The 25,646-nt window shown below is 42.1% G+C and overlaps 1 protein-coding gene across 2 annotated transcripts; it reads right to left on the bottom strand.

The window, feature by feature from the left end:
* Positions 1-276: 276 nt before the first annotated feature.
* EDNRB (endothelin receptor type B) lies at positions 277-17,826 on the bottom strand. 2 transcript variants are annotated; one of them, XM_069802488.1, is made up of 8 exons: positions 17,695-17,826; positions 16,868-17,422; positions 8,578-8,690; positions 8,226-8,430; positions 7,728-7,877; positions 6,028-6,161; positions 5,323-5,431; positions 277-3,791 (listed from the first exon to the last, which is right to left on the bottom strand). In XM_069802488.1, exons 2-8 carry the CDS (start codon positions 17,366-17,368, stop codon positions 3,660-3,662), a joined length of 1,344 nt encoding a protein of 447 aa, XP_069658589.1. In that variant the 5' UTR covers positions 17,369-17,422; positions 17,695-17,826; the 3' UTR covers positions 277-3,659. The 2 variants fall into 2 exon arrangements, with proteins under 2 accessions (XP_069658589.1, XP_069658590.1); XM_069802489.1 differs by lacking the exon at positions 17,695-17,826 and having other exon boundaries at positions 16,868-17,573.
* Positions 17,827-25,646: the final 7,820 nt, after the last annotated feature.

The following is a 25,646-nucleotide window of genomic DNA, read 5'->3' as shown; positions in this document are numbered from 1 at the left end:
TTGTGACTATATATGGGTGTGGAGAGAAGAGATTGCAACTGACGTTTTGAGCAAAAACAAACAGAGCAAAGATAGGCATGACTGATTGTTCCAGCAAACATCAGGCAATTTTGCAGCGCGTATGCAAGTCTGAACTCTCTCCAGTTTTCAGCTATATAACACTAACACACTCAAAAGCTTTGATTTTTAGTTCTGAATTGCTTATTTCTTTCTTACATCACTGTCACTGTTTAACAATTAAATGGGACCCCCTAGAAGAAAAAAAGGTCAGACATCTTTTTGTAATTAATCAAAATTACAAATATTTTATTGGTAATTTAGTATGTTTACACTGTCTGAACCACAGAAGTTGCTATTTTAAGTGACCACAGAAACTGGAATATAGAACTATTTTACACAGCTATACAGAACAATTAAAAAAAAAATCCTTTAAACATTATTTCAGTACATACAACATTCTCTTGCTAAGCCAACTGTGTGTTAAGAGCTGTTTTGGACAGTGAAATGGCACGGTTCACAGCAGATGCTCCATAACCATCAAATTTTGCATTCAGTTCTCTGAGGTGTAGTACCAGTGTATCAGTTCAGTCCACCCAGTCTGAAATGCCCTCTCTTAACTCCGAGAGAGCTGTGTGCAGGCAGAATTCAGAGCAGCTGGGGAAGTAAAATCTAGCTACTACCTGAAGGCCAAAACACAGAGATGTGATGTAGTTTCTTACAAGTTTATTTTTTCATCCGAAGCCATTCTGTGTCAAGTCTTCAGGCCATTGGGAAAGATGACTTACTCTTGTCACACCACTCTGGGCAAGCACATTGAATTCCTATAAAGATGCATGTGCCTCTCTGCAGTTGTTCTGCTACCTGTGACCCCCTGTTTGAGGCTGAGAGTGCCTTAGACTGTCTATTTTACCCCACGAGTGGATTTAACCCTCTTTTCCTAACTTTTCTAAACAACTCCTTTGTCAAAAAGAAAGAAAAAAAAAAAGAGTATTTAGCTTTTAGCTTTTTTTTTATTCAAGGTAGCAAATGTCAGCTAGGTTTTTTAAAGAGCTGTTGTTGTGCCCTAATTCTGCTCCAACTGAATTGAATGGTTAAACCTTCATCGATTTCAGTGGATGGAGGAATAGACCTTCTACTGAGGACTTTTGAAAATGCCTGTCTTCACTATTAAGAGATTTAATCTTAGCTAGAACACAGATGCACTGGAGCTCTCCTGTGTATTCTTTTAACCGAATGAGAGCAGAAGTTTTGAAAATTTTTATTATGGGAAATGAGAGCTTCAGTAAAAATACTGCTTTGAAAAATACTGAAAAAAAGACAAGAAGTGTACTAATATGTATATATTAACTCCAAAAAGTGGGCAGTATATATGGTCTTTATTTGCAAAACCTAAATGTCTGATTTAGCAGGACTCAACAAAGAATTAGTCCAGGAAAAAATGAAAAATATGTTACACATTTGCCAATACCATAGCTATATTTTAAATAAAAATAACAATAATATACATGTACAATATTGTAACGATATAACTTGATGAAAATAACACTGATCAGTATCAAACTTAGGATTTAACTGATTATCCATCCTTAACAGATGAAATGCATTTCACAGAAACAGGTGCAGGCAGAGTGAAGTGATATTCACGGCTTACCGTGAGAAAGTTACCATGAAAGTTAAGGTAAAAATGTAAAGAACAACACTTTAAATATATTTGTATTTATAAAAGTTCAGCATTATAGCAGCTGGGTGCATGTGCTGCAGAAAGATGGTAACAGCAACCTAATGGTAGACAACATACACGCTTGCACACATACCGACACACACAAACACACACGTGCCCATGCTCAAATGCATGTGCATAGGTCCTCAGCTTGCTTATACAAGCATACGTTTACTAGCTTTTGATGGGGCAACACCAGGAATGGGGTTCACCTCTCCTGTTTTTAGCTGTCTGCAAGGTAGCTGTAGCTACCTAAAGTCGGATGAGATGAAACTCATCTAAGGTAACATCAGCTGAACGTTTTAATGAAAACTGTTTTCATCCTGAGCATATTTAAGGCACTTTACTCAAAAATTTGATGTTATTCAAGACTGGGAAAAAAGGTAAAAATCCTTACATGTAAAATTTGGAAATTAAAAAAAAAAAAAATTCCTGAGTTTTGATAAATATTTTTATTATAATAAAATACCATGCCTATTGAAAACTTCTTTTATAAAAGCATGTTATATGACATTTTTTCTTGAAAAACCCATGCCTTAGTGCACAAATTATGTTAATAAGTCTTTGGGGACATCTGTAACAAATTAATAAGAAATGAAAAGCCAAAGAATGACCTGTCATGTATGTACAAAACGTGCACTGCTCCTGGCAACACACATCATGTTTACTACAGGCATCTTTATCTTTCTGTTTTCTCACAGGGTCCTGCCCATATTTTTATTCTTTATAATTAATTATGCTTCACTAAACTATTTACAGAAGCAGAAACTAATCACACATCTTCTTAAGCCCATAAATATGGAACTACAGAAGTAGAACATATTTTAAAACAGTAGGAAGACAAGTGTGCTACATAGTACTGTTCTCTAGAAGTACAGTTTGTGAATTAATTTTCTTTACGAAGATTTAAATCTAAAAGAAAATAGAAGTTCAAATTCTCCCTCTGTTTTCCTTGGTTACATTTTTTCTACCTGCTAGTTCTAAAGGATTTTGCCCCAAGACAGTATTAGGATTGCAAAACCAGTTGTAAATTGTTGCAAAAGTATCTTGAGTAAAGAACCGTCAGGCTCTTGAATGCTCACTGTTTATGTGGGATACAATCAATTTGTTTTCATATAAAAATAGCTGGTTTCCAATACTATCCATCATTTGTATGGTTCTAGTAGTATTAATTTTTGCTTTTGGTGTGTTCTTCTCTCCTCCGCTGTCATTAAACACGAATAACATGGAAACAGTGAAATGGACCATGCCCAAAGTGCTGCCAAATGCATTGAACACACAAAGTGGTTACAAAATGGTATTTATAGAGGCCTTGGGACGTTCCTTCTAACAATAACAGGTAAAAACAATCATCAGAGTGAAATGCACTTTTGACTTGACTGCATCCTTTAATATTTTCATTAGCTACCTCTATTATAATCCTGATAAAAATGCTACTTTTTTACATTTGAACTTCTATTACAAAGTATTTCATGTTTTATTTAAAAAAAACCACAATAGTGATGGTGGTTAATCTGCTTGATAAAAGTTAATATATTGAGTTATACATAATAATGCCTTTGATCCAATTAACGTTATATTATACTGCTTAGTAATTACTGTGACTTCAGTTCCTACAACTGTTATAGTGAATACAAATGATCTTTTAATGTACAGGAAGTGGGGATCAGTTGGAAGTGCTGATTCAGAAGTATTCAAGTGCTAACAATGACTTGTTCTTTCTACACTTTTCTTCATGTTCCACAAGTGACAATTTTATAAATGTCCATGATTTTGAACATGACACAGTTTTGGGGCAATTATTTTTTTTGTTGTTCTTTTTTTGTGCAAACACAAACCTAGACTTTTCTAAACATTACCATCTCATTAAAAGTAATTGCCACTTTTACTTAAAAAGGCACCAGCATTAATGTAAGAGAATATACCTTTTATGCTTGTTTTATGAAGAGCTGTACTTGTTACTGGAGCGGAAATTATCATATCCATGATCATTAGCTTTGAACTTTAAACAGGACTGCCTTTCCTCCAGGGACAACAGATCTTTGGATTGGCACCAGCAACATAAGCATGACTGTTAAAAAAAAAGGAATAAGCATTTTACATCATTTTGTTTTGCACACGTGGCAAAATGCACTGAAACACTGCCCTTCTTCAGCAGTACAGTAAGAAACGTCAAGTGTGTAAGCTATGATTTTGGCATTACAGCATAAGCAAAGAAACAAAGTTAAGCTCTGCTTTGCTCAAACGGCCACTAACATCTGGGATGCCCCATTAGCAACCAACCTGAGTGCTGGAGGGCAGGAAGAGTTATATTGAGTTATATATAATAATGGCCACACATATACCTCTTTGAGTCTGGTGTGCAATTCTAAATGCACCTGAAAATAAAATTGTTGTCCTTGTTGTCCTTTGTCTGATAATCTTTCTTGGAAAAAAATGTATGCACAGTAATCTATACTTTCTAAGCAAGATGTGGCTATGTAGTTGAGGGGGGAAAAAAAGAGAACGGTGAAAACCTACATACAGTTCAAACATTTACCAGATGTACTGCAGACTTTTTGCTGATGCTACTGACTGGCCTTTGAGTCCTGGAAGTCCATCTGGGATCCTGAACACCTACTTGTTACCACGCTCAGGATGCTACAGATCTCTTAGGTGCTCTCAGCTCCAGTGACTTTTTCAGGGACCCAGTAATGAAAACAGGGAAGACAAGACCAACACTAAAGCATCTGTAACATGTGCTATTGCATTATGAGGGAAATACCCCAACAATACTAGATGTAGAGCAGCCTGCCTTCTGATGGAAAGACATATCCAGTAAGGAATTTGCACAGCCAGGGAATAAGCCTAGCAGTGGCCAATGGTTAAATGCTTGGCAACAAAAGAAAAATCAAAGAATTTGCAGCAGTCAATGTAAGAACCCTGATACAGTGTCTGAAGACAGTAAGGGGTCACAAAAAAAGCTCTACGGACCAAATCTGGACATTTCTCTGAGCAGACATGAAGGCTGAACAATGGAGGGGCTGCCATCCACATGCAATCCAGAGCTTCAAATCCTGCATGGAGAATTACTGCCCAGGACTATTCACTCAAACCATGGCAAAACTACGAACAGGTCCGTCTCATAAAATGTTGGCATTGGAACGGGACGAGTGGATACCTGCACCCTCTGCCTTACACAACTGCCTACTGATGTATGCGCTCAGTCAGGATGGGGGGAACCCAGGGTCAGCGCCCTCCCCGTTGGGTTGCAGAGGATATGGCTACGTGAATCTCCGCAGCGCGGTCCGAGTCTGCTTCGTCAGTGCTCTCGAAGTGGCTGGGTGCCAGCTCCCGTCAGGAAGTGATGTAGCACTGATTAGCATGGTGCCGAGAGGCTTTACTGCACGCTTCTCTCTTTTGGTTTCTCTTTTTGTCCCTACAAATCCTTAATTCCTTTCTATGTAGCTTCAGCAGGAGAGGGAGAGAACACCTACCACAACCCAGTTAAAATTGAAAATAAAATTTAATGACCATTTAAAACACTTTGTGCATGTTATGGAATGAATTTTACCCCTGACATCATCTTTTAATCAGAGGAGCAGCTCTCCGCAGCCTCTTACCTTAAAGCAGTTTTGGAATCTTTTGCTCACCAAATACAGAGCTATCGGATTGATGCAGGAATTCAGTGAAGCCATGTTAATACCAATGTAGTCCATCACAAGAAAAAAGCTGTGTGGAAATTAAAGTAGGTAAGACACTTCTCATTTTCTGTGAAAAGGCTTAGTAGAGGTTTACAACTATGAAAATTAGACTCAGCTTCACTCAACCAAGACTAACTATTAAACGTAATAGTAAAGGGACTTATATCAACAGGATTAACTCATGCAGATAACAACTGTCATCAATAATAAAGTTTGAATCAGTAGACAATTCTCATGAAAGTAATTTCAGAAGATTCAACCACCTTAACTTGTGGGAGGAGACATTCACAAGTGTTTCCTCACAGATTTAATCCTAGCTATTCTGTTGAAAGGGAAAACAGGGACAGAAATCCCCCCTCCACCCACATAACACCACAAGACAGCAGGACAGTCCCAAAAGGGATCAGAAGACAGGCAAACAGGACAGAAGCCTGTGTCCATGGGAAGTCTGTGTTCGTGGGATTCCTCATGATTTCCTGACTCTGCTACTGGAGTGAAACCAGAGTGTCCTGGACGAAGGAGCAGGGAAAACTTCAGACACACAAAATAAGCTAATTCATTAGGAAATACAACGCTTGTGGAGAACGTCAGCAGCATGCAGGTATTTTATTTTTACAGTCTTACCTTAAAAGTTCGCATCTGTTGGGGTCCTTCTGATCATAAATAGTGAGCTTCAATATTCTGCTTAAGTGAAGTGGGAGCCAACACAAGGCAAAAACAAGTACCAGACAGAACACGGTTTTGGCCACCTCACGTCTCTGAAAAAGAAAATTGGACAGAACGGTTTTATAGTTTCTGTCTCTCTCCTGATTGTTGTTGTCTTCTCATATCCAAGTGTTTAATAAACAAAATAACCCCCCTATCAAAGTAAGAGTTAGGGGAACATCAGAATACCTTATTTTCTTGGAATATGTACTTAATCTTTTCTACTGTTTTACATGTCTTGCACTGATTCTCTGTATCTCTAATTTTAAAAAGTATGAGTAATAATATGAAATATGAAAAATCAAGGACATGAAAGCAATTGTTTAAATTAATATATTTGTGGATGAAAAGCTGGACATGAGCCGGCAATGTCATGGGCACTTGCAGCCCAGAAAGCCAGCCATATCCTGGGCTGCATCAAAAGCAGTGTGGCCAGCAGGTTGAGGGAGGGGATTCTCCCCCTCTGCTCCCCCCTTGTAAGACCCCACCTGGAGTACTGCGTTCAGCTCTGGGGTCCCCAGTACAAGAAGGACATGGACCTGCTAAAGCAGGTCCAGAGGGCGGCCACAAAATGATCAGAGAGATGGAACACCTCTCCTATGTGGAAAGGCTGAGAGAGTTGGGGTTGTTCAGCCTGGAGAATGCTCTGGGGAGACCTTATTGCAGCCTTTCAGTACTTAAAGGGGGCTTATAAGAAAGATGAAGACAGACTTTTTAGCAGCATCTGTAGTGATAGGACAAGGGGTAATGGTTTTAAATGAAAAGAGGGTAGAGTCAGACTAGACATAAGGCAGAATTTTTTACAATGAGGGTGGTGAGCCACTGGCACAGGTTGCCCAGAGAGGGGGTAGATGCCCCATCCCTGGAAACATTCAAGGTCAGGTTGGACGGGGCTCTGAGCAACCTGATCTAGTTGAAGATGACCCTGCTCGTTGCAGGAGGGTTGGACTAGATGGCCTTTAAAGGTCCCTTCCAACCCAAACCATTCTATGATTCTACGATATTCATCTCCCCAATCACTTTCAAATACCAGCTTGTTTTCAATTGCATTTTCTTGTGCTTTGATCTCGGGTCTTATTTTAAATGCGCCAAGAGATTTCAATTACATCTTTATTGAGGTAAGAGGAAAGGACCACAAATATACTTTATAGTACAAATGTAGTTTAATTCTAGTGAAATATGATGTTCGTTTCTGGTGCACTACTAACTTGGCATGTATTTTGGAATGTGTTTTGTTCTGCTAACATATACTGCTAACCTTGCTACAGTTCTGTACAAAATTGATTCAAAATAATTAATAATTTTACAGCACGACCTCAGTTTTCATTACAAAATACATCTTATGATTGTAAAGATGAAATAAAAACTATAAAACTTGAAGGATTAACACCAAACAATAAGAAAACAGTTTTGTGATTGTCAGTTAAAAATCTTAAGTTTCTGAGGGTTCTGGCATGTATATATATGAGTTTAGCAGCACCAGTGTTAGGAAACTTCTCCTTAGTAGTAACCGTGAAGCTGTCATACAAGAGTGGAATAATGATGTAGCAGTAAAGTCAGTAAAGGTATTATTGTCATCCTCTCTACAGTCAGCAGAGTTGTCAGGGATAAATTTTTACCTGTTTTAAGTGGTCATTTAAAGCAATCTGCATCCCACTTTTCTTTCGTAACATCTCACAGGTCATGAGAGTATAGAAAAATGCTGTGATAGCCAGTGGCAAGCAGAAGTAAAAGCTAAACAGCCACCAGTCTTTAGCTTGCTTGTAAAACTAGAAGGAAAACAAAAGCAAAAACATTGTTAGGAGTTGAATGTGGAGCATTTTGGAAAGTATGCTATAACTAATTGGTCAGTCTGTCCTGAAAAGTATCTCTGTAAGGTGTACATTACAGATGAGAAAACAGGACAAGAAAGTAATATGCCCAAAGCCCACAAAAAGACAAAAGTTTCTGGATGCTCTTCTTTAACCGATATACTTCAGAAATTTGTCAGCGTTTCATGTGAACATTATATTCACCTACATTTCACATACACTTGTGCCCATTACCATCCACATGACACTGAGAAGATCCAAGAACTGTTCCCGAGAGCTGTGATTTTATAAACATCAGCATCTTACCATCATAAAGGATGTTTTCTGTGTGGGGTGAAGCAGGCAGATTCTAAGATCCTTTCCTCTGTACTCCATTGTAATCATGTCAAATGCAATAGCTTCTGGAACAGCCAATATCACCGATATAACCCAGATCAGTACAATTTCAACAGCAGTCCACTTTGGCACTCCAATTCCTTTAATGCGACTCCAAGAAGCAACTGCTCGGTACCTGAAGCAACAGCACACCTTTGCAAATTAAAAATATAAAAAACCCCACCTGGTTTAACTAGCTTAAGCTCAGCTTATTAGAATTATATCAGCTGAGTGGAAAGGTGAGAAAAGAAATCATAGAGTTTGATGAAAAAATGGGTCTCACCTATCTATACTGAGGGCACATAAACTCAGCACTGTGATGCCCACTGATGCCTTTTGAATGAAGGGTACTAATTTGCACATTTCGACACCGAAGGGCCAGTCCTCTGCAAGCAGCTGTGAAAAGAAAACAACAATTAGAAATGAACCATCTTTAAAAAAGCTGCAACATGGACTTCTGTCTTGATTGTTTTTCTTTTCCACCATGTAAAACTTAGTCAAGAAGAACCTTTTCACAAGGGAGTCTGCAAGGTGTGTATCCTAAAAACTAGGCAGTAGCGTCACAGTCACTCCCTGGCTGGGCAAGGATATGCACAATGGCTTATTCGTGACTTCTCAAGCCCTGCAAACTCCACTCATTTTGCTTCTAACTTCACCACCCCAGTGTTTAGGGAGAAAAATAACTGAGCAGGTGGGGACTTCCTCCATCTTTGTATTGGCTGTCTTGAGTGTTCATTGCTTTTCTTACATGTTCCAAGTAACTCCCTATTTACTAGAAATACAGAAAATTACTTGAGGCTGATCAGAACAGGGACAAAGCCAACAACTGCACATCTGGGGTGGGGTTTATTTGAAGCTTGGTGTCTAGGCTCCCTCAGCTGAGAAGTCAGGCAACACTGGAGAACAATTTATCCCACAGTTTTCAGCTGACCATCTGATAACGAAAGGAGGGATCCACTGGACACTCAGGGAGCCAAAACAGCTAGTTTGAACTAAATGGTTAGCAGCAGGTAAAGACAGATCAGATAAATCCCACACTGAAGATCTTTATTGACCAGTTTTCCAATTATTCTGTATTACAATATCTAAAGGACTATCAGCACATTCAGCATACCTATAAGTGCTACGGAATAAAGAAAACAGCACAATGAATTTTAGGTTGGTTCAATTGCACTTTGGGTCGTAGACTTTAATGGATATCTTCTGTCACATCCCCAGCGGTACATTTTAGCTGATTTAGGGGACAAGACTTACTGGACACAGAGAGCGCCTTCCTCACAGCTGATGCCATGAACTGTTCACCTGTAGCTTCAGTTTAGAAACTGAAACATTTAATCTTTGATGTGAGCTACTCTAATGGCTCAACTACACCACAGCAGCAGCCAAATCTTCCAGTTCCTCATAAAAACAAGACTCTCCAGAACCGAGGTTATGCCAAGAAATACTCGCAATTGTTACACACAAAAGTAAACTTTCTGAGTTTCTGTAATTAGTTACATTATCTAAGTCCATCTCTGTTTTTCTTAACTTTCTTTAAATGAGGCCTTTTGGATCTGTTGCAGATAGAGGGCTACAAAATGGAAAAGGAGGGGAAAGAAGAACGATAACTGCTCAAAAGAGACTGCAAAATCTTTCCCTGAGCTCAGGTCTCCTCAGACATCTTATTTAACAGGAATGTAGGAAAAGAAGAAATAGATCATCATATTGTATAGATTCTGCTGGGGACCAAAATGATTGTAGATAGCCACAGAGCTGCCTGCTCACGTTGGCTTGGTTCAGCAAAGTCCTTAAGCACACATACATGTGCATGTACGGCTAAACAATTACATGGTCCAAGACAGTTTCTGAAAAGCCCTGATATAAGTATCACTTTTTTTAACATGAAGGAAGTTAAGTATTGCAGTGTGAATAATTAGAGGTGTTCTAAATGTACACTCTACAAAACCAAATGACACCTGGGCTGATTTAATTTATATCAATCAGGCATTGAACCTCCAGCCTACCACACCTAGTTGCTATAGAAATCAAGGACTGGGTAGTAAGTACACTGTATTCTTGTTTATAGTATCTATTGTATATAGTACGTGTGTATATATTAAACCAGAGATGACTCATTAGAAAAGCACTTCAAATTTAAAATATTATGTTCTTTGTTGAACTCAGTTCAGAACTTTGATCAAACTTCTGTTGGAAGATTCTGCTGAAGACTTTCAGCTACAACTAGCTGGTGTACGTGCAAGACACTCCCTGTCTCACTTCCCTAAAATCACAACTGCTCAGCCACACATCGGAGATTTCCCTGAACTAATGCTTATCTCTCAGGTGCAGACAGTCACACCTGTGCTCCACGCTGACTGGATTTGAGCCAGCTCCAGTTTGGGAGCCATATGGTTGGATTATAATGGGGCTGCACAGGAGCGAATGCAGTCTACTGAGAGAAAGGGTGCATGAGCTTGGGTTTAGCACAACGTCAAAATATTATACTTGCATTCAGCCAGCTTAAATCAGGGGCAGAATGGACACACAGCTGTCTGCATTGGATTGGAAAAACATGTTCTTTATCTCTTGCAGCCGATGTATTGTGAAATTTGAGCATTTTAATGCATGAGTCATAAGTTTCTCCATCATGGTATTGCAAGTGGTTAATGATACGCTTTGTGGCAAAAGCTTGAAAACATTAAGAAAGTAAAAGGTAAAAAGTAGAATGTTTTAATAGCTGAACTATGCTTTTTGTTTCTGTTTGTCCTCTGTATTGCCATCTCCTCAAAACACTGCCTTAAAGTACAGTGAAAATCCTCTGTAAAGTATTCAAGAGCATCATATTTGTGGACAAGAGAAATGATTATTCTTAGTGAAGTATAAATGTAGTCTAATGCCATTTTGTATGGGTAAGAGATTTTCTTATGATTCATAATAGGGTATCTGTACAAAGAGTGCCATTTTACAAATGGTAAATTACTTGGAGTCATGAGATACTGCCAAGTGGCAGCGAAGAGAAAAATAATGTTGCGTTTTCAGCAGTAAATTGCCAACGGAAGTCTACCACCGGCTGTATTCTGAGTGACCTTTTCCAATGTTTTACAGTCACTTATTTTACATGGGCAAAGTTTTAACTGCTAAGCCACAGAAATATGTGGAACATGAAATTAAACAGAATGAAAGGAAAGGGAACACAGTGAAGAACGAAGTGAAATAAATAATATTTAAAAGAACCAATACATCTGATGCACTCCTAGCCAACACTTTCCCAGACCAGGCAGAGATCTGAGCCTAAACTGATGTGAAAGCTGCACAGCTATGGAAGTAGCCCCAAGAGATGTTGTGACTCAGAGACACACCTGCGAATTGCAATTCCTGTCCTGCTTCCTCTTGGTTGTGTAGGAACAGAAAGATGTTCATAATCTGCTGCTGGAATACGCCAGCATGCGAACACAATGCGCTGCTCTCCATGGCTCAGCTGCTGCGGCCACCAGCCAGACGGCTGATGCCACGGCTCCAACCCACTACTGTTGACTTTCGGCAGTCGGGCACGAAGAGTTAGCAAAGCATGCACTTAAGTTACATCAGTGTCCTAGTCTCAAGCAACGAATGCACACGGAAACGCAGAGCAGGAATTCATACTTCCTCCGAGCTGTGCGTGCACAGCAAGGCTAGTCCACAAGATGATAGGACTGTATTTTCACCATTATGAATTGCAGAGTTACATGGGAAATCAGACACGCAACTGTACACCTAATTCACAAGCAACGTTTTTTCAATGCATCTGTGAAATGACTGGCAGATTTTCACCTGATACTTTTGAGATGGGGAGGTCGTGCAGATAAAGTTTTTTTCAGTATTTCGCAGGAGCAAGCATTTTTCCAAACAGGAAATTTGCCCAGGAAATTAAGCTTATGGTCAGGGATAAGTCAGACAACATTACAAAACTTACTAATATTTAACAATAATTATGATGACAGGGCAGGGATCTTCCCTCTAGACAAGAAAATATATTTCCCGCTTCCTAGTTAAGAATGTTCTGCTGATTTATCCAAGAAACAGTATAACTCTTAATATGAGGCAGGCAATTAGTTTCTTTTCCTGTGTCTTTATTAGTAACTTCTGCTTAGAAACTTCATTTTAAAAAAAAAATACTTCATTAAGTAATATCATACAGACATCTTGAAAATGACAGAAACCTTATAATGTGTTGTCAAAGTAAAAAATTTCTGCAATTTCACAATCCCAGTGAAAGGGCTGCATCAAAAGTAACTATTAAGAAAGCCATGCTGCTGTCAGATTGGGAAGCATAAACACAGGGTAGAAGCAAAAAACCAAATAAGATGAAAACTTGTTTTGAAATTTGTCACATGCATCTTTTAAGTGAATGTATACATAACAAATGTATACATAATGAAAAAAACTACTCTAAATTTACAAATCTATACTGACATCATCTAACGTACTTCAGTTTGGAGATCCATCATGAAAACTAGGTATGTGTACTTTCAACAACATACAGACATTTCCACTACCCCATATATTGGACGTCAGAGTAGATTGTTCCCATGCAACTACAGAACAGAGTTACCCCTCATTGCCTGTAGAGTCTGGACAGGTTCCTCCACTGGACAATTCAGATATTTCTTAAGTGCCTATAACCTGCATTTGTTGACCATAAAGGGTTCCTAAGCAAAATGTGGTCAGACATCAATCAACCTTGTGTAAGAAATTCTGAGATGAACTTTGCAAGACCTCAAGTAAGTGGTTCAGATGTTGAAAGAAAGGAAATAATGCATTTCTCCCAATAAAATGGTGCAACATCAGAAGGACCAGCAGCTAAGAGTTGTAATATGGAATAATAACAATGTTTTCTAAAGACAAGCACCTTGACTTTTTTTGAAAATTAGGAAGAGAGTGGCTTTATCATGATGCATGCCCTATAGGTACTTGCATTACAAGAGTTAGTAAAGTCATCACAAAGACATTTCCATGGAAATCCTGCCTTTTTTAGAGTACAGCTGGATTAACAAAGGGGCCAGTTTGCGTCTGCATGGGATATGCAGTCCCTAATGTGGTCTTTCTTATATTTCCAGTGCTTGATAATGCTATATAATGTTAACTTTATTTTTTATGTAATCCTAAAATATATTACTGAAAAAAGATCGTTGCCTACAAAGCTGACTTTGGCCTTTGATCATTGGCTTGGATAAAGACCAATTTTTGTTCCTCCCCTGGAAACTTTTTCTCCACTCTTCCATTGTGCTCTGAGATAAAGGAACCTGTGACAGTATTTCTATGTAGATTTTCTGCCTCAGCCATTTGTGTCATAGCAAATTGATAGAGTTTAGGAATTCACACAAGAGCATGCAGAGGATAGGTTGTTCCCCCTGTTAAAAATCCATTGGAACATGATGATAAATCGGATTTAATAGAAGAGAATGAATATTACAGAATGAGAGAGAGAGAGAGATGATGTCTATATATCAGAAGAGGAAGCATGTTACTATATTATTTGATTATGGCTTTTTTAAGTCTATGTCCTATCTTATTACACAAATATGCATGAGAGGCAGAACTAATGTAAGTTTGGAATTTCCAATCCTGATGTTGTTTTGGTCTGTTACATGTGGAAGTTAACCAACTTTGTCAATTTGGGAAACTGAGCATAAGCCTTCCAGAACTGCAGACCTGTGCTGTCAGGTGTACAAGCTGCCACTGTCTCGTCTTCCAAAGATTAAGTGCAGAGAAGGACATAAAAAGCTTACTGACCGCCTACTCTATCCTTCTGCTCCTTATGTTCACACCTTTAATTGCTGTTTGCAGGCTCAAATTAAGAAAGACATGCTTACTTAGTCTGTTTAGTGAAGCAGTTGACCAGGCATAGGACCACCTTCACATCCAACTAGTAGCATTTTTGCAATCTACACTGCCACAACATTACATACTGCAGAATGATTGTCTCAGACTTTTCTCTGCTTCCCATCCTGTAGTTCTGGGGGTACAGCCAAAACCAGATTGTTTACCAGGACCCTGAACACCGAAAAGGTCTTCCACGTTTTGCATGCTGGAACCGAATGCCCCTCAAGACCTCATTTCATACCCACTTTTCTGACTGTGTGATAGATTCCAATACTTTGAATTTTCTACTGAACATATTGATCATTATTCAAGTGCAGTGGACTAATTGGCATCCTACACATTGGACTGCATTTGCCTCACCATCTAGCTAACACCTGCTTTTCTTTATTTAGATACCCTCAATTTAAGGATGTAAATTTTCATTTGTGTATTTTTTCAGCTACTTAAATATTCACTTAACTTAAACAGTCACATGTTTTGCAGTTATCACTTTTAACACCTAATAAAATGCTGTTCCTAATGCTAATTTTGAGTTCTCTCTTATGGGTCTGTCTGGAAAGCATTCATAGACACTTTCACACTTCCTACTACAAGTGTTGTTGAATAAACTGCTGGCATTTTATTAACATAAGAAATTCTCTCACATTCTTTTTCACGCAGCTGTCTAACTGAGGATCTGGTAGCAATTCTGAAGATCTGTTTCATCCAGTTTAAATTGTTTCAAATTGCAAGTTACAACTGTTAAGTATACTTGATTTACAAACCAAGCCTTTGCTAGCCTTTGTTTTTCCCATACTGCTGGGTGATTACAGCCAGCTTTTGATTGCATTGCTGTATTCTCCCTCATATTGTTGCTCTGCAGGTGGAATTAAATGGGATGCAGAGTTGATGAAAAGATATCATCACTTCAAACCTCACTCAAACTCTTAATTTTGATTAAATAAACACAATGTCTAAGGTTTGTTTTGGTTGTGTTTTTTTTTTTTTTAACTTACATTTACTCAGAAGTCCTGTTTTAAAACAGCAAATATTCCTCTCACTATTGTAAGGGAGAATATAAATTTATTATGGGCTCTTCATTAATGTGAGTAGTAGCGTGGGAGATTTAGCACCTGAGAGCTATTGCTTAGCTCCTAGCATTATCAATAGCACAATAAAAATCCTGCACTTGCAGCTGGTATAACATTTATCGGTTTGCAATCTGACCTTTTATTCCTCCAACCTATTCATAAAGATTTATTTGATGATCATTCAATCAAGATAAGGACTGCGGTATATTATTGCATGTTATCATTAATTTAATTTTGAAATAGTGTCACTGAGATTGTAAAGTCTTGTACTGAGTAGCTGTTATTGACTTAATCTTTTTGATTTTTTCCAAGACCAGATGAAAAAATTTTTGTACGGTATCTTTTTTTACAAAACCACATTTTTTTCAAAACAGCTTAAAGTATTTTGTTTCATGAATTCCACTCTCACTCAGGAGAGTACACGCCTCTCCCAAGAACTATGATAAATGGATAGTATGGAAAATACTCCAAATTGAAGAACTCTCGTGTAATCAAAATTATCCAGCTCATTAATTTAACACAGTTATGATGTTCCTTGCTTTGTAATACTTCCATACTTTAAAAGGATAAAGATACAGGATTCTCCCATTTCAGCAGCTTCTGGGAGTAATCACTACAGATACAGAAGACTAAATTCAAAACCTGTCCCTTCAACGTGGTTTTCCACAGCTAAAAGTAACAAACCCCAGAGTTTACAAACACGCATACGAAGTGAGGAAAAGGAATAGACGAAAGCTTCTCATGTTCACTTTATGCAGTAACTGATGGGTGCTCAGGGACCCAGACTGTAAACTCTCAGAAGATGCCTTGTTATTTCCAGCATCACTCCCAAGAGTGCTGATTGTAACTAGAGGCTGGATTCAACTGCCCAACGAATTCCTAAGGGCAAATAGACAGGGCAAGCTGTGTAGAGGAGGGAGAGACTGTACTCCTTCCATGGCAAGTCTTATCACGTCAAAGGGCAGAGTAAAGAAGGTGCAAGAGCAGCAGGTACGGCTCACTGCCTCTCGGCTGCCCGCGCTGCAACACTGGCCGACGGGGAAAAGGGTTCGCAGCTCAGGAGAGCATCACGCCTCGCAAGCGCTGGATGTATAAAACGAATACAAATCGGGCAGTCTGAATGAGCTTGGCTCCTCCTGAAAAAGTCCCTGTGCCACCAGCGACCGTACGGACCCAATATAGCACTAAGCCTGCCCCAGCTGGGCAGGAGGGACCCAGCGGTACTCGCCCCACAGGAGAGGGTCTTCCGTGCCTCCCCCTCCATTCCTGGGCTAAAGGAGGGAAGCCATGAACCCACTGCGCATGTATCTGTTGCATTTCTTTCCCTTGTCCCTAGGACAGCACCTGTTTCCAGGTGACCGTCAGAGCCTGGCCGCCTGCGGCCGCACGCTTCTGCCCCGTTCCCAGCCCGGACCGCTGAAAGGGCTGGGACCGGGGCACGGTGGGGGGGTGCCACGTGGGACGACCAGGCCAACATCTGCCCAGAACACCACCCCCCGGCAGGTTTTCGGCACGAGGTCTAGCCCCCGGGTGTCTCCCGGGCAGAAGCGGGGCGCGTCCCCCCCCGCCCCCGGCAGCCGCGGAGGTGCCGGGAACCCGCCGGGGGCCGGCGGGGAGCCCCGCGGAGAGCCCGCCGCAGCCCGGCCGCCGGCTCCCCCTCACCTTGTAGACGTTGATGGGGATGTCGATGATGATGTGAAGCAGGTCGCCCAGGGCCAGGCTGGCGATGAGGATGTTGGGGCCGTTCCGCATGCACTTGTTCTTGTAGATGATCCGCAGCAGCGTGGAGTTGCCGATGATGCCCAGGACGAAGACGAGGCAGGAGACCACCGTGTTGATGTACTTGAAAGTCTCCTTGATCTCCGTCTGCCCGGTGCACATGGGGGGCGAGGCCGAGCGCGGCCGCCCGCCAGCCGCCCCCATCCCGCCCTTGGGCAGCGCGGCCGGGCGGGAGGCGTTGGGCTCGGCGCCCCGCAGCGCGGGGGTCCCGGCCGTCGGGGGGAAGGCGGCGGCCGCCGCCGGCGGGCTCTGCCTGCCCGGGGCCGGCGGGCGCAGGGAGCCGTCGCCCTCGGCGGCGGCGCGGCCGCCGAGGAGCTGCAGCAGCAGCAGCAGCAGCAGCAGGAGGAGGAGGGCGGGCGGCCGCCGCGGCCGGGCGGCGGGCATGGCGCTGCGGCGCGGCCGATCCCCCGCCGGGCGCCCGCCGCCGTCAGCGCCGACCTGCGCGGAGAGAGGCGACGGGGCGTCAGCGGCGGGGACACCGCGCCCCGCCGCCCGCGGACGGGGCCGGCGCGCCGCCTGACGCCGGACGCGGACGGGCGGCGGCGCCGGCGGCAGAGCAGCGCCGGGGAGAAAACCCGCAGCACGGCGGCTGGGGCGAGAAGTCGTGTGTCCGCGCTCCCCCTCCCGCCCCGCGGCTCCGGCGGGACCGGCTCGGCGTCGCCCCGCTCTGCCCCCCCCCCCCCCCCCGGCCCCGCTCCCCTCCGCCTCACCTCGCCGAGCGGAGCCGAGCCGCTCCTCCCCGCCCGCCGCCTGCGGGGCTCTGCCTGCCGAGCGACGGAAACGCGCTCCGCCGGCTGCCGCGCTCCGCGCCCCGGCCGGCTGCCCCCTCCCGCGGCCGGCTGCCCCCTCCCGCGGCCGGCTGCCCCCTCCCGCGGCCGGCTGCCGCCGCTCACCGCCGCCGCTGGGCGCCCCCGGGTCGCGGCGGCGGGAGGGACGGGCGCTTGCGGCGGGACCCGGCGGCCGACAGCCGCGCACCAAACCCCGTGGCTAAAGCCGCGCACCAAACCCCGTGGCTAAAGCCGCGCCGGCGGGGCAGGGCCCCCCCCTTTTCTAAAACATTCAACCGCATCTGGCCCATCAGTCACGGCCAGACCCCACCCGCGCCCTCCTTCCCACCCGCCCCGCGGGGGCCGCCGCGGAGCCCAGCCCAGCCCGGCCCGGCCCCCCCCGGCCCAAGCGCTCCCCGTCCCGGTGCCCACCCGGCGACCTGCCCCTTCGGCCCGCCTCGTCCTGCAGCGGGGGGGCTGCGGCAGCCGAAAGAAGTACGTTTGCGGGTTTGGGAACAATTTTCCGGATCGGAAAGGGTTGTCGCAAGAGGTTTCGGCATTGCTAGAGGACGCCCGCGGGGAGCAAGAGGGCTTTTCCCCGCTGCCCTCTCCGGCACTCATTCCCAGCGTCTGGGTACCGGCTTCCCCCCCCCCCCCCGCATTCTGCCCCCCCCCGCAGGCAGCCCCCCTCTCACACGCGGAGCGCCACGCGTGCTGGGGAAGCTGCTTGTGCCCCGCGTACCGAGATTAGTGCCGCGGTTTAAAGCGCTTCACAACACCGGGTGCTTTGTACACTCTTCTTAGAGCAGAAAGAGTATTTGGGACCGTTCCGAAGCTGCAGCGGTCCGGCTTGGTTGACCGGTGGCCGCTTTGGGCAGCCTTAGCGATGCCGCTGATCTCAGCGAGCTCGTTCCAGTCGTTGTGCCCTTCAGCGAAGCGTGAGGAAAGGAGCAAAGAGATTTGGACAGGATTTTGTGGGGGCTAAGGACAGCCTCTGAAGGTTGGAAACAATTGCATCTCTAACAAAAAGAGTGGAATTTAAAGCTGTTTTCCAGCATCTCTACGTACATCTCCCTGATCTTTTTTTTTTTTTTTAAATCATGCTGGAAGCTAAATCATATGCAGAACATGAAATGTATAAATGCTTCATTACAGAAGTGACCCACTCTCCTACAGTATTGACATACACATAGAGAAAAACACTGAAAACCAAATGTTTCTTTCAAAACTCTCCCCAAAATTGCTGGTCTGACCTATCTCATCTTCCCGGCATCTCCTGCTAATATCTTGAGCTACTGTAGCGGTCAGCCTTTTCTCATCCTCATTTAGCTTCCTTTTCACATCTCCATCTTTGTTTAAAAATCTGCTGTATCAGGCACCTTCCCCATTTAAACATTCTTGATCCATTTCCTAATTTAGCTGGCACAATCGTTTTTCTTCCCCATTTAATATTGCAGTATTTGTGAAATAAAGGCACCAGAGTCACTTCTAAACTGTATGAGGGTAGCCGGAGGTTGGGTGCACTCCAGCTGGAAGACTGATCTTTTCAGGTTCAGGCTTTTTCAGATTGTGTTTTGCAGCAGGTTTCGTTTTGCGGCACCGGGGCGGATTCCTCTCCCAATGACAAAAGGGTGACCATTAGATTAACCCTATAGTAGTTTGAGCCCTGGGGACTTAAAAGTCTTTTCAGTTTTCATTTCTGCGTTTTCTCAATTTCCAATTCAGCGATCCGTAAGTGAACAATGGTTTGTTCAATGCAGTATTGATTTTTATTAGAAACTCTTGCCTATTAACAGAGCGTTAACTTTTACCTTGAAATGCTTTTTACTTGCAAGGTTCTTGCTAGATCTCAAAGGCTTCATTAACAGAGCGTTAACTTTTACCTTGAAATGCTTTTTACTTGCAAGGTTCTTGCTAGATCTCAAAGGCTTCTATGCTGATCCTGACCATCCAGAAACAGATTGCGACTACATTGAGATATATTTGCTAACACTTCTGTTAGCGCAGCTCCACAAGATATGTTTGTTACCGTTTGGTAGCAACACCTTTGCTGCCACTTACTTCAGCTTCAGAAGTTTTAGTAATAGCAACTTAGTTTCAGAAATTTTTAGTAACAGCACTAGTATATATAGAACTCTGGGCAGCTGCTGATACCTGAAGCACGTCACTCTGTAGTATTCCACAAAATGGGTCTATGTGACAAAGCATCTAAGCTGTTTCTGGCTGCCAGCAGTTTGCCTGGACCAGCTCTTTTCATAGTTGCTGTTGGTTATGATGAACATTCAATAATGAAAAAAAATTGACTTCATCAGAAATGATGGGATAGTCAAGGAAATACAGCCAGCTAAGTTTACCACCCTTTTTGTTTCTACTCTGTTTTTTCAGAGATTAAAATATTTGAGAAATTAAAAAGAGCATATGCTGTGGTACAAGTCTGCCTTAATGAAAAAGTAAAGGAAAACACAGTTTCATAGACATTTATGTGAGTATTAAGATAATACTGTATTAAACACTGAGACCATAGTGGATATCTGGGCAAATTAACTGTAGTTTAAATGAAGAAGCAACTAACAAATTAATCTAGATTGCAACAAGAGAAAACCATCTGTAAATATAATAGACTGGTGCCCCTTAAGTGGCCTTTGCTAATTAAGCTAGGAAATAAATTCCTTACTGAACTGCATGGAATTCATTGTATAAGGTTATGCAAACTGCTGCTAGTGTATCCAGGGGTTTTTTTGTTTGGTTTGTTTTGTTTTCTAGAAAGCAGAAATAATCCTTGTCCTACAGAAAGTTCACTTTTGTACAAAACAGGGAAGGCTTGACCACCATCTAAAAGATCCTCCAGACTGTCTGACACTCATTTTATCATATTCTGCATTCCATCCCACTAGCTATTAACAATTACATGACTTATAGCCAGTCACTACTTTAATTATGTCAGATGCAACATTTCCATGAACGATGATAATGCTCTGACTTTTTAAATTTTTTTTAGTTTGGAGTGTCATACAGAAAGTAAATAGACTGGATAACTTTTAATCACTACCCAAATGATTTTAACAACAGAAAGACTTTAAAGATTATTCTGTTATATGTAGTATAAATCATGAGAAGTGGTCATGATTATGGCATCAGAAAACCCTTTCATTAACAAGCTCATGAAACACACTGCAGGACTGTGTATTTTAATTTATGTTATACTTATGAAATCAATGGGAATTTTGTCGTGACCTTGCAGGTACTTTTGCAAATCTCATTAATTTTCTGTTTACGTTGTTCAGTAACTCAGTAGCCTTGGAAATCTGCCCCACCAGGCCAGCTTTTCTTTTTATTGAGTCTGGTGGAAATTTGCCTACTAACTGGGGCAAGTCTGGGATGAATAGAAAGAATAGCTGTCTCAGTGTGAGCCACGCATTAGATGCATGAGGTGAATTAAAGTCAGAAAATAGTTTTCAGTGGTTTTGAAGTTACCACAGAAACATTACCAATGGCAACTTTAAAGGAATAAATGTACTTTGAGAAACTGAGAAATTAGGATATTGCAGTTTTGTAACTCCATGTGTTTGTATCCTGGACAGATGGTAAGAAGAATGACATGATCTGTCTGATTTTTTCCCCTTAGTCTAAATTTATGCAAAAAATATGAAATTCTTTCTAGTGTGGTGTGTAGCTATGCTTTGTCTCTTCTTCTACAAAGCTAAGCAACTTCTATAAGTTATAGTGTTGGCTGTCAACTGCAGTGTATTGATGTTATACCTAATTCTTGAAACAGTGGAACAATATTTATGTTATCATAAAAGGTTATACTGAAACAATAACAGTAGATGTCACAAATGAAACATGAATTTTGGTGCAGATACCTGTTTTAATGTAGATTACATTGTGATTCCGTATTTTATCTTAAAACAGCAATATGCAAAACAATGAATGACAATAAAATTCATGCTAAGAAAAAGACATTTGTCTGTCTCTTAGAGTCCTTATTTATATGAGTTCAAGGATTTTTATATGGAATAAAGTTCAGGGCTTTAAGTCAGACTGGATGCTAACTGAAATTTTATTTTCTCATCTAACTCTAAGATTACAAATAATATGCCACTTAGTAAAACTTATTCCCCTCATCCTTCCTAGTCAGCATCAGCAAAGGAAATCACAAGGGAAATTCAAGTTCTGAAATTAATATAGCAGCATGTAATTAACCTGAGGCGTAGAAAACATGGAATTGTCATCTATTAAGGGAAAAGCTACCAAAAGGGGTTTGGGAATGTAGCTGCAGGTTTGAAAGAGCAGTATTTCTCAATTTTACGGAAATGATTAAAGACACTTTTTTCCATGCTACTTCAATAGAATAAAGGTGACCAAGTTTACTTTTAAATTCCAGTTGTAGTTTGGATCAGAATCTCCCAGGAAGCCTAGATAAGATCAGTTGTTAAAAAAAAAAACAACAAACTTTTTTCAGCTGCTAGGAAATGTGTGCGTTTGTACAAAGGAGGTGATAACCAACCATACATTGTTTATGTTGTTGCACAGAAATCACTCCAGGCAAGCCTTTCAAGTCTGGATTAAATTCATTTCCAGACAAAAAGTCTGACCTCAACAAGAGGTGCAGTGATTCACTCATCCATGCTTTTCTGCAAGTGTGGCCATGTAATACAAACAGTGTTCATCTGGATTGTATGAACCCACCACCACATACTGACTTTAAATTGTACTGATAAGCTGTACACCAACAAAACCATTCCATCAAAAATCTCTAGAATAAAGAAATCCATGTTGTGAAATAAAAGAGGGCCGGGGAGAGATCTCAGGTGCTAGACAGCTGGCTTTCCACAGGCTCCTTGTTTGCTTCATGCTCGGCTCTGTTCAGGATGGTTCCAACTAGCTCCAAATCAAATCTGTTACTGTGGGGTCTGCCCTAAGTAGTGGTGATGAAAGCTGGTTCTTGCCATGAGGCACGGGGGCTCCCTCTGGGCAGTAACGTGGCTGCACTGCTTAACAACTAAAATAATCCCTGGGATCCTCTGCTAGGGTTGGAGAGGGAGACACTTCCATTTCTAAGGTGAGAGTTGCTCCCTTGAGGGGACACAATGATTTTAAGGGTCTTTTCCAACCTAAATGATTCTATGCTTCTATGACTCACCAAACTGCATTGACAGAATGCAGTAATTATTTACCTAGGGAAATATGCAAAAGGGAGTGTTTAGATGTCATATACCCCAAGAGGTAGGAGTACTGTCTATGTGGATGACTGGAAGCTATTCAAATGCTCATAGAGACCTAGAAAAGGCTTTCTACAGATTTACATCACATCCTTGGGCTCTAAGTTTTTCTCTTACAAGATATGAAAAGATCTTATATGTGCAAATAGGTCCCTACTGATCAGACCTTTGAAGAAGCTCTTCCCTTTTACTTCAGACAACTGTTGGATTGTGGATGAGAAAGAGTGCTTGGCCGTTTTCTCAGTTTTGGATGTTGGCCATGGAAATAGCTGGTAGCCCATCAGCTCTCAATGCAGAGAATGTCAGAACACACCCTTCTGCAGGTCAGCAAAGACTGAAGCTTGTTGATACCTTTTAGGAAGCTCCTAACACTACTAGTCCTACTGGACGTCACATTTTTGATAGGAGGTATTTGAGAGGCTCAGACCTAATGAAATGAAACCACACTTTCTCATATCAGTGCAGCTCCTTGCTGAGACAGCTACTTCAGCTACATTTTTCAAGGTACTGCTGAAGGATTTGTATTCTACATGGACATTCTGTAGTTACTCTAGACGCATGTCTTCTCAGGACCTCATCAAATACAGTCCTTAATATATTGAAAACAGGCATGTGTTATTGTTATCTTGTACATTTTGCAGAAAAATCTAGCCTCCACCAATTAAAAAAGTGTGGTCATGGAGTAACATGACTTCTCCCTTTATACAGTAAAGGCTCAAACTGTGAATGTCAGTTTTACATACATCTGTATTTAGTGCTCGAGGATCATATGCTGTTAGCCAAGGGAAAACAGGAGTTCTGTCTTCAGATGCTGTTTTGTTTATAGAAGGTGGCCTCTGGAAGAAGTCTCAAAAGCTGACTTTGTTATTGACATTACCAAGATGATTCTGGCTTCAAAATCTTTCCTTCCATTCCAGACATGTTTTACATTAATTTGACACACTGGGGAATCTGAGTTTAAAGGTCAGAGTGGGTTCTTCTGCTCAGGTGCACAGCCACTGCTAAAATAATCCTTTAACATAAACCATACAGGTATTGACTTGCAACCTCCAAGTCCTCCATGAAAGACAGACCACTCTGGCGCTACAAAATGGACTCTTCTTTAGTTTGCTGTCCTTTCTTCTCCCAAGTGCATTGGAGTTGTTTGGTTTGGTTTAGTTTGGTTTTTCTGGAATCCACTTTGGTTTCTAAATGATGTGATTTTGTGTGACATCTTCTCCTACTGTCTCTGGTCCTTCAGTTGAGTAGGTTTAGTAGCCACAGGTACTATCGTCACTACTCTTTACAGAATCACATAATGGTTGAGGTTGGAAGGGACTTCTGGAGGTCATCTGGTCCACCCCCCTGCTCAAGCAAGACCGCCTACAGCTGGTTGCCCAGAAGTGTGTCCAGACAGCTTTTGAATATCTCCAAGGATCAAGACTCCACAACATCTGTGGGCAAACTTTGCCAGTGCTCAGTCACCCTCAGAATAAAAGGGTATTTCTTGATGTTCAGAGGGAACATCCTGTGTTTCAGTTTTTGCGTGCTGTTTCTTGTCCTGTCACTGGACACCACTGAAAAGAGCCTGGCTCCATCTTCTTTGCACCCTCCCTTCAGGTATTTATATACATTAATAAGATCCCCCACTGAGCCTTCTCTTTGCTACGATAAACAGTCCCAGCTCTCTCAACCTGTCCTCGTAGGAGAGGTCCTCCAACCCCTTAATCATCTTTGTGGCCCTTTGCCGGAATCTCTCCAGTGGCTTCATATGTCTTTTGTACTGAGGAGCCCAGAACTCTTGTACCCAATTTGCACAGACCTGTGCTCTGTGACACTCACTCCACTTGCAGCCGTTAACAGAACATCACCTTGCTTGTTTCTGAGTCTACAGATCTACAGTAAGCCTCTGTAGATGCTCTAGTAGCCTGGTCACATATTTGTTCTCAGATCAAGCCACCATTCTCTGAAGTGGACCTCTTTGCTCCTAAGAGCAATCTATTTTTTATCTCCAGGAAATGGAGTATTTTTGTTTCAAGAGGAACTCTCCAAAGCTACTTCCTGCTCAAAAATACATTTTGATTTCTCCAGGGAAAAGTTCTCCCTAACTTGTTTTTAGCTCTCTCCCCATCCTTGACCTTTAGGTATCATTTTTCCATGACCTCCCCTTCATGACCCTTTCTTCTTTCTCTGCTTTGCTAGAGAAGAGTACCTGTATCTCTTTCTCTTAAGCTTCCAGGCCAGCAAAATCATGTTCTCCCCAACATCAGTCAGAAATGAACTCCTTACAACTCCTCCCACCACTTTTGTAAGCTGGAGACTTTCTGCTACTGGGATTCATTTTTTCCAAGTAAGCTTCCCCTATTATGGCACTACCTCAGTGCAAACTTCATTTTTCCCTAGTTTGCGTGGGGTACAAATGTAGTCTTCTAGGTTCTGCTCTCCTTTCCTTTGTTAACTGTTCTCTAAAGCCACTTTCTTCACTTTGCCCTGATCTTCTTGGCTTTTTCATCCAGGCATTGAAAACCTGCTTCTGCTATATCTCTTCCTGTAATAACTCATGTACTTTCTGTAGCCTTGACCTCATCTATTGAAATCTTTTCGCAGAAGAACTTGACCTTTACTGGAAGGCACAGAATACTGTTTCTTCTCAGAGACACCCTCTGGTTTCTCCTCCAGCTCTCCTTCTTCAAA

This window comes from Haliaeetus albicilla, chromosome 15 (assembly GCF_947461875.1).
Source record: "Haliaeetus albicilla chromosome 15, bHalAlb1.1, whole genome shotgun sequence".
Lineage (NCBI taxonomy): Eukaryota > Metazoa > Chordata > Aves > Accipitriformes > Accipitridae > Haliaeetus > Haliaeetus albicilla.
The sequence above is the reverse complement of the archived record's forward strand: the minus strand, read 5'-3'. Positions and strand labels throughout refer to the sequence as shown.

Excerpts from the sequence above, each read along its gene's own strand:
- EDNRB (XM_069802488.1), bottom strand. The coding sequence starts at position 17,368 with ATGCCCGCCGCCCGGCCGCGGCGGCCGCCCGCCCTCCTCCTCCTGCTG. Across the intron at positions 8,431-8,577 it reads TGTGCCCTCAGTATAGATAG|GTACCGAGCAGTTGCTTCTT; the intron begins GTGAGACCCATT and ends CTGTTGCTTCAG. Across the intron at positions 3,792-5,322 it reads GATTCCAAAACTGCTTTAAG|TCATGCTTATGTTGCTGGTG; the intron begins GTAAGAGGCTGC and ends TTTTTTTAACAG.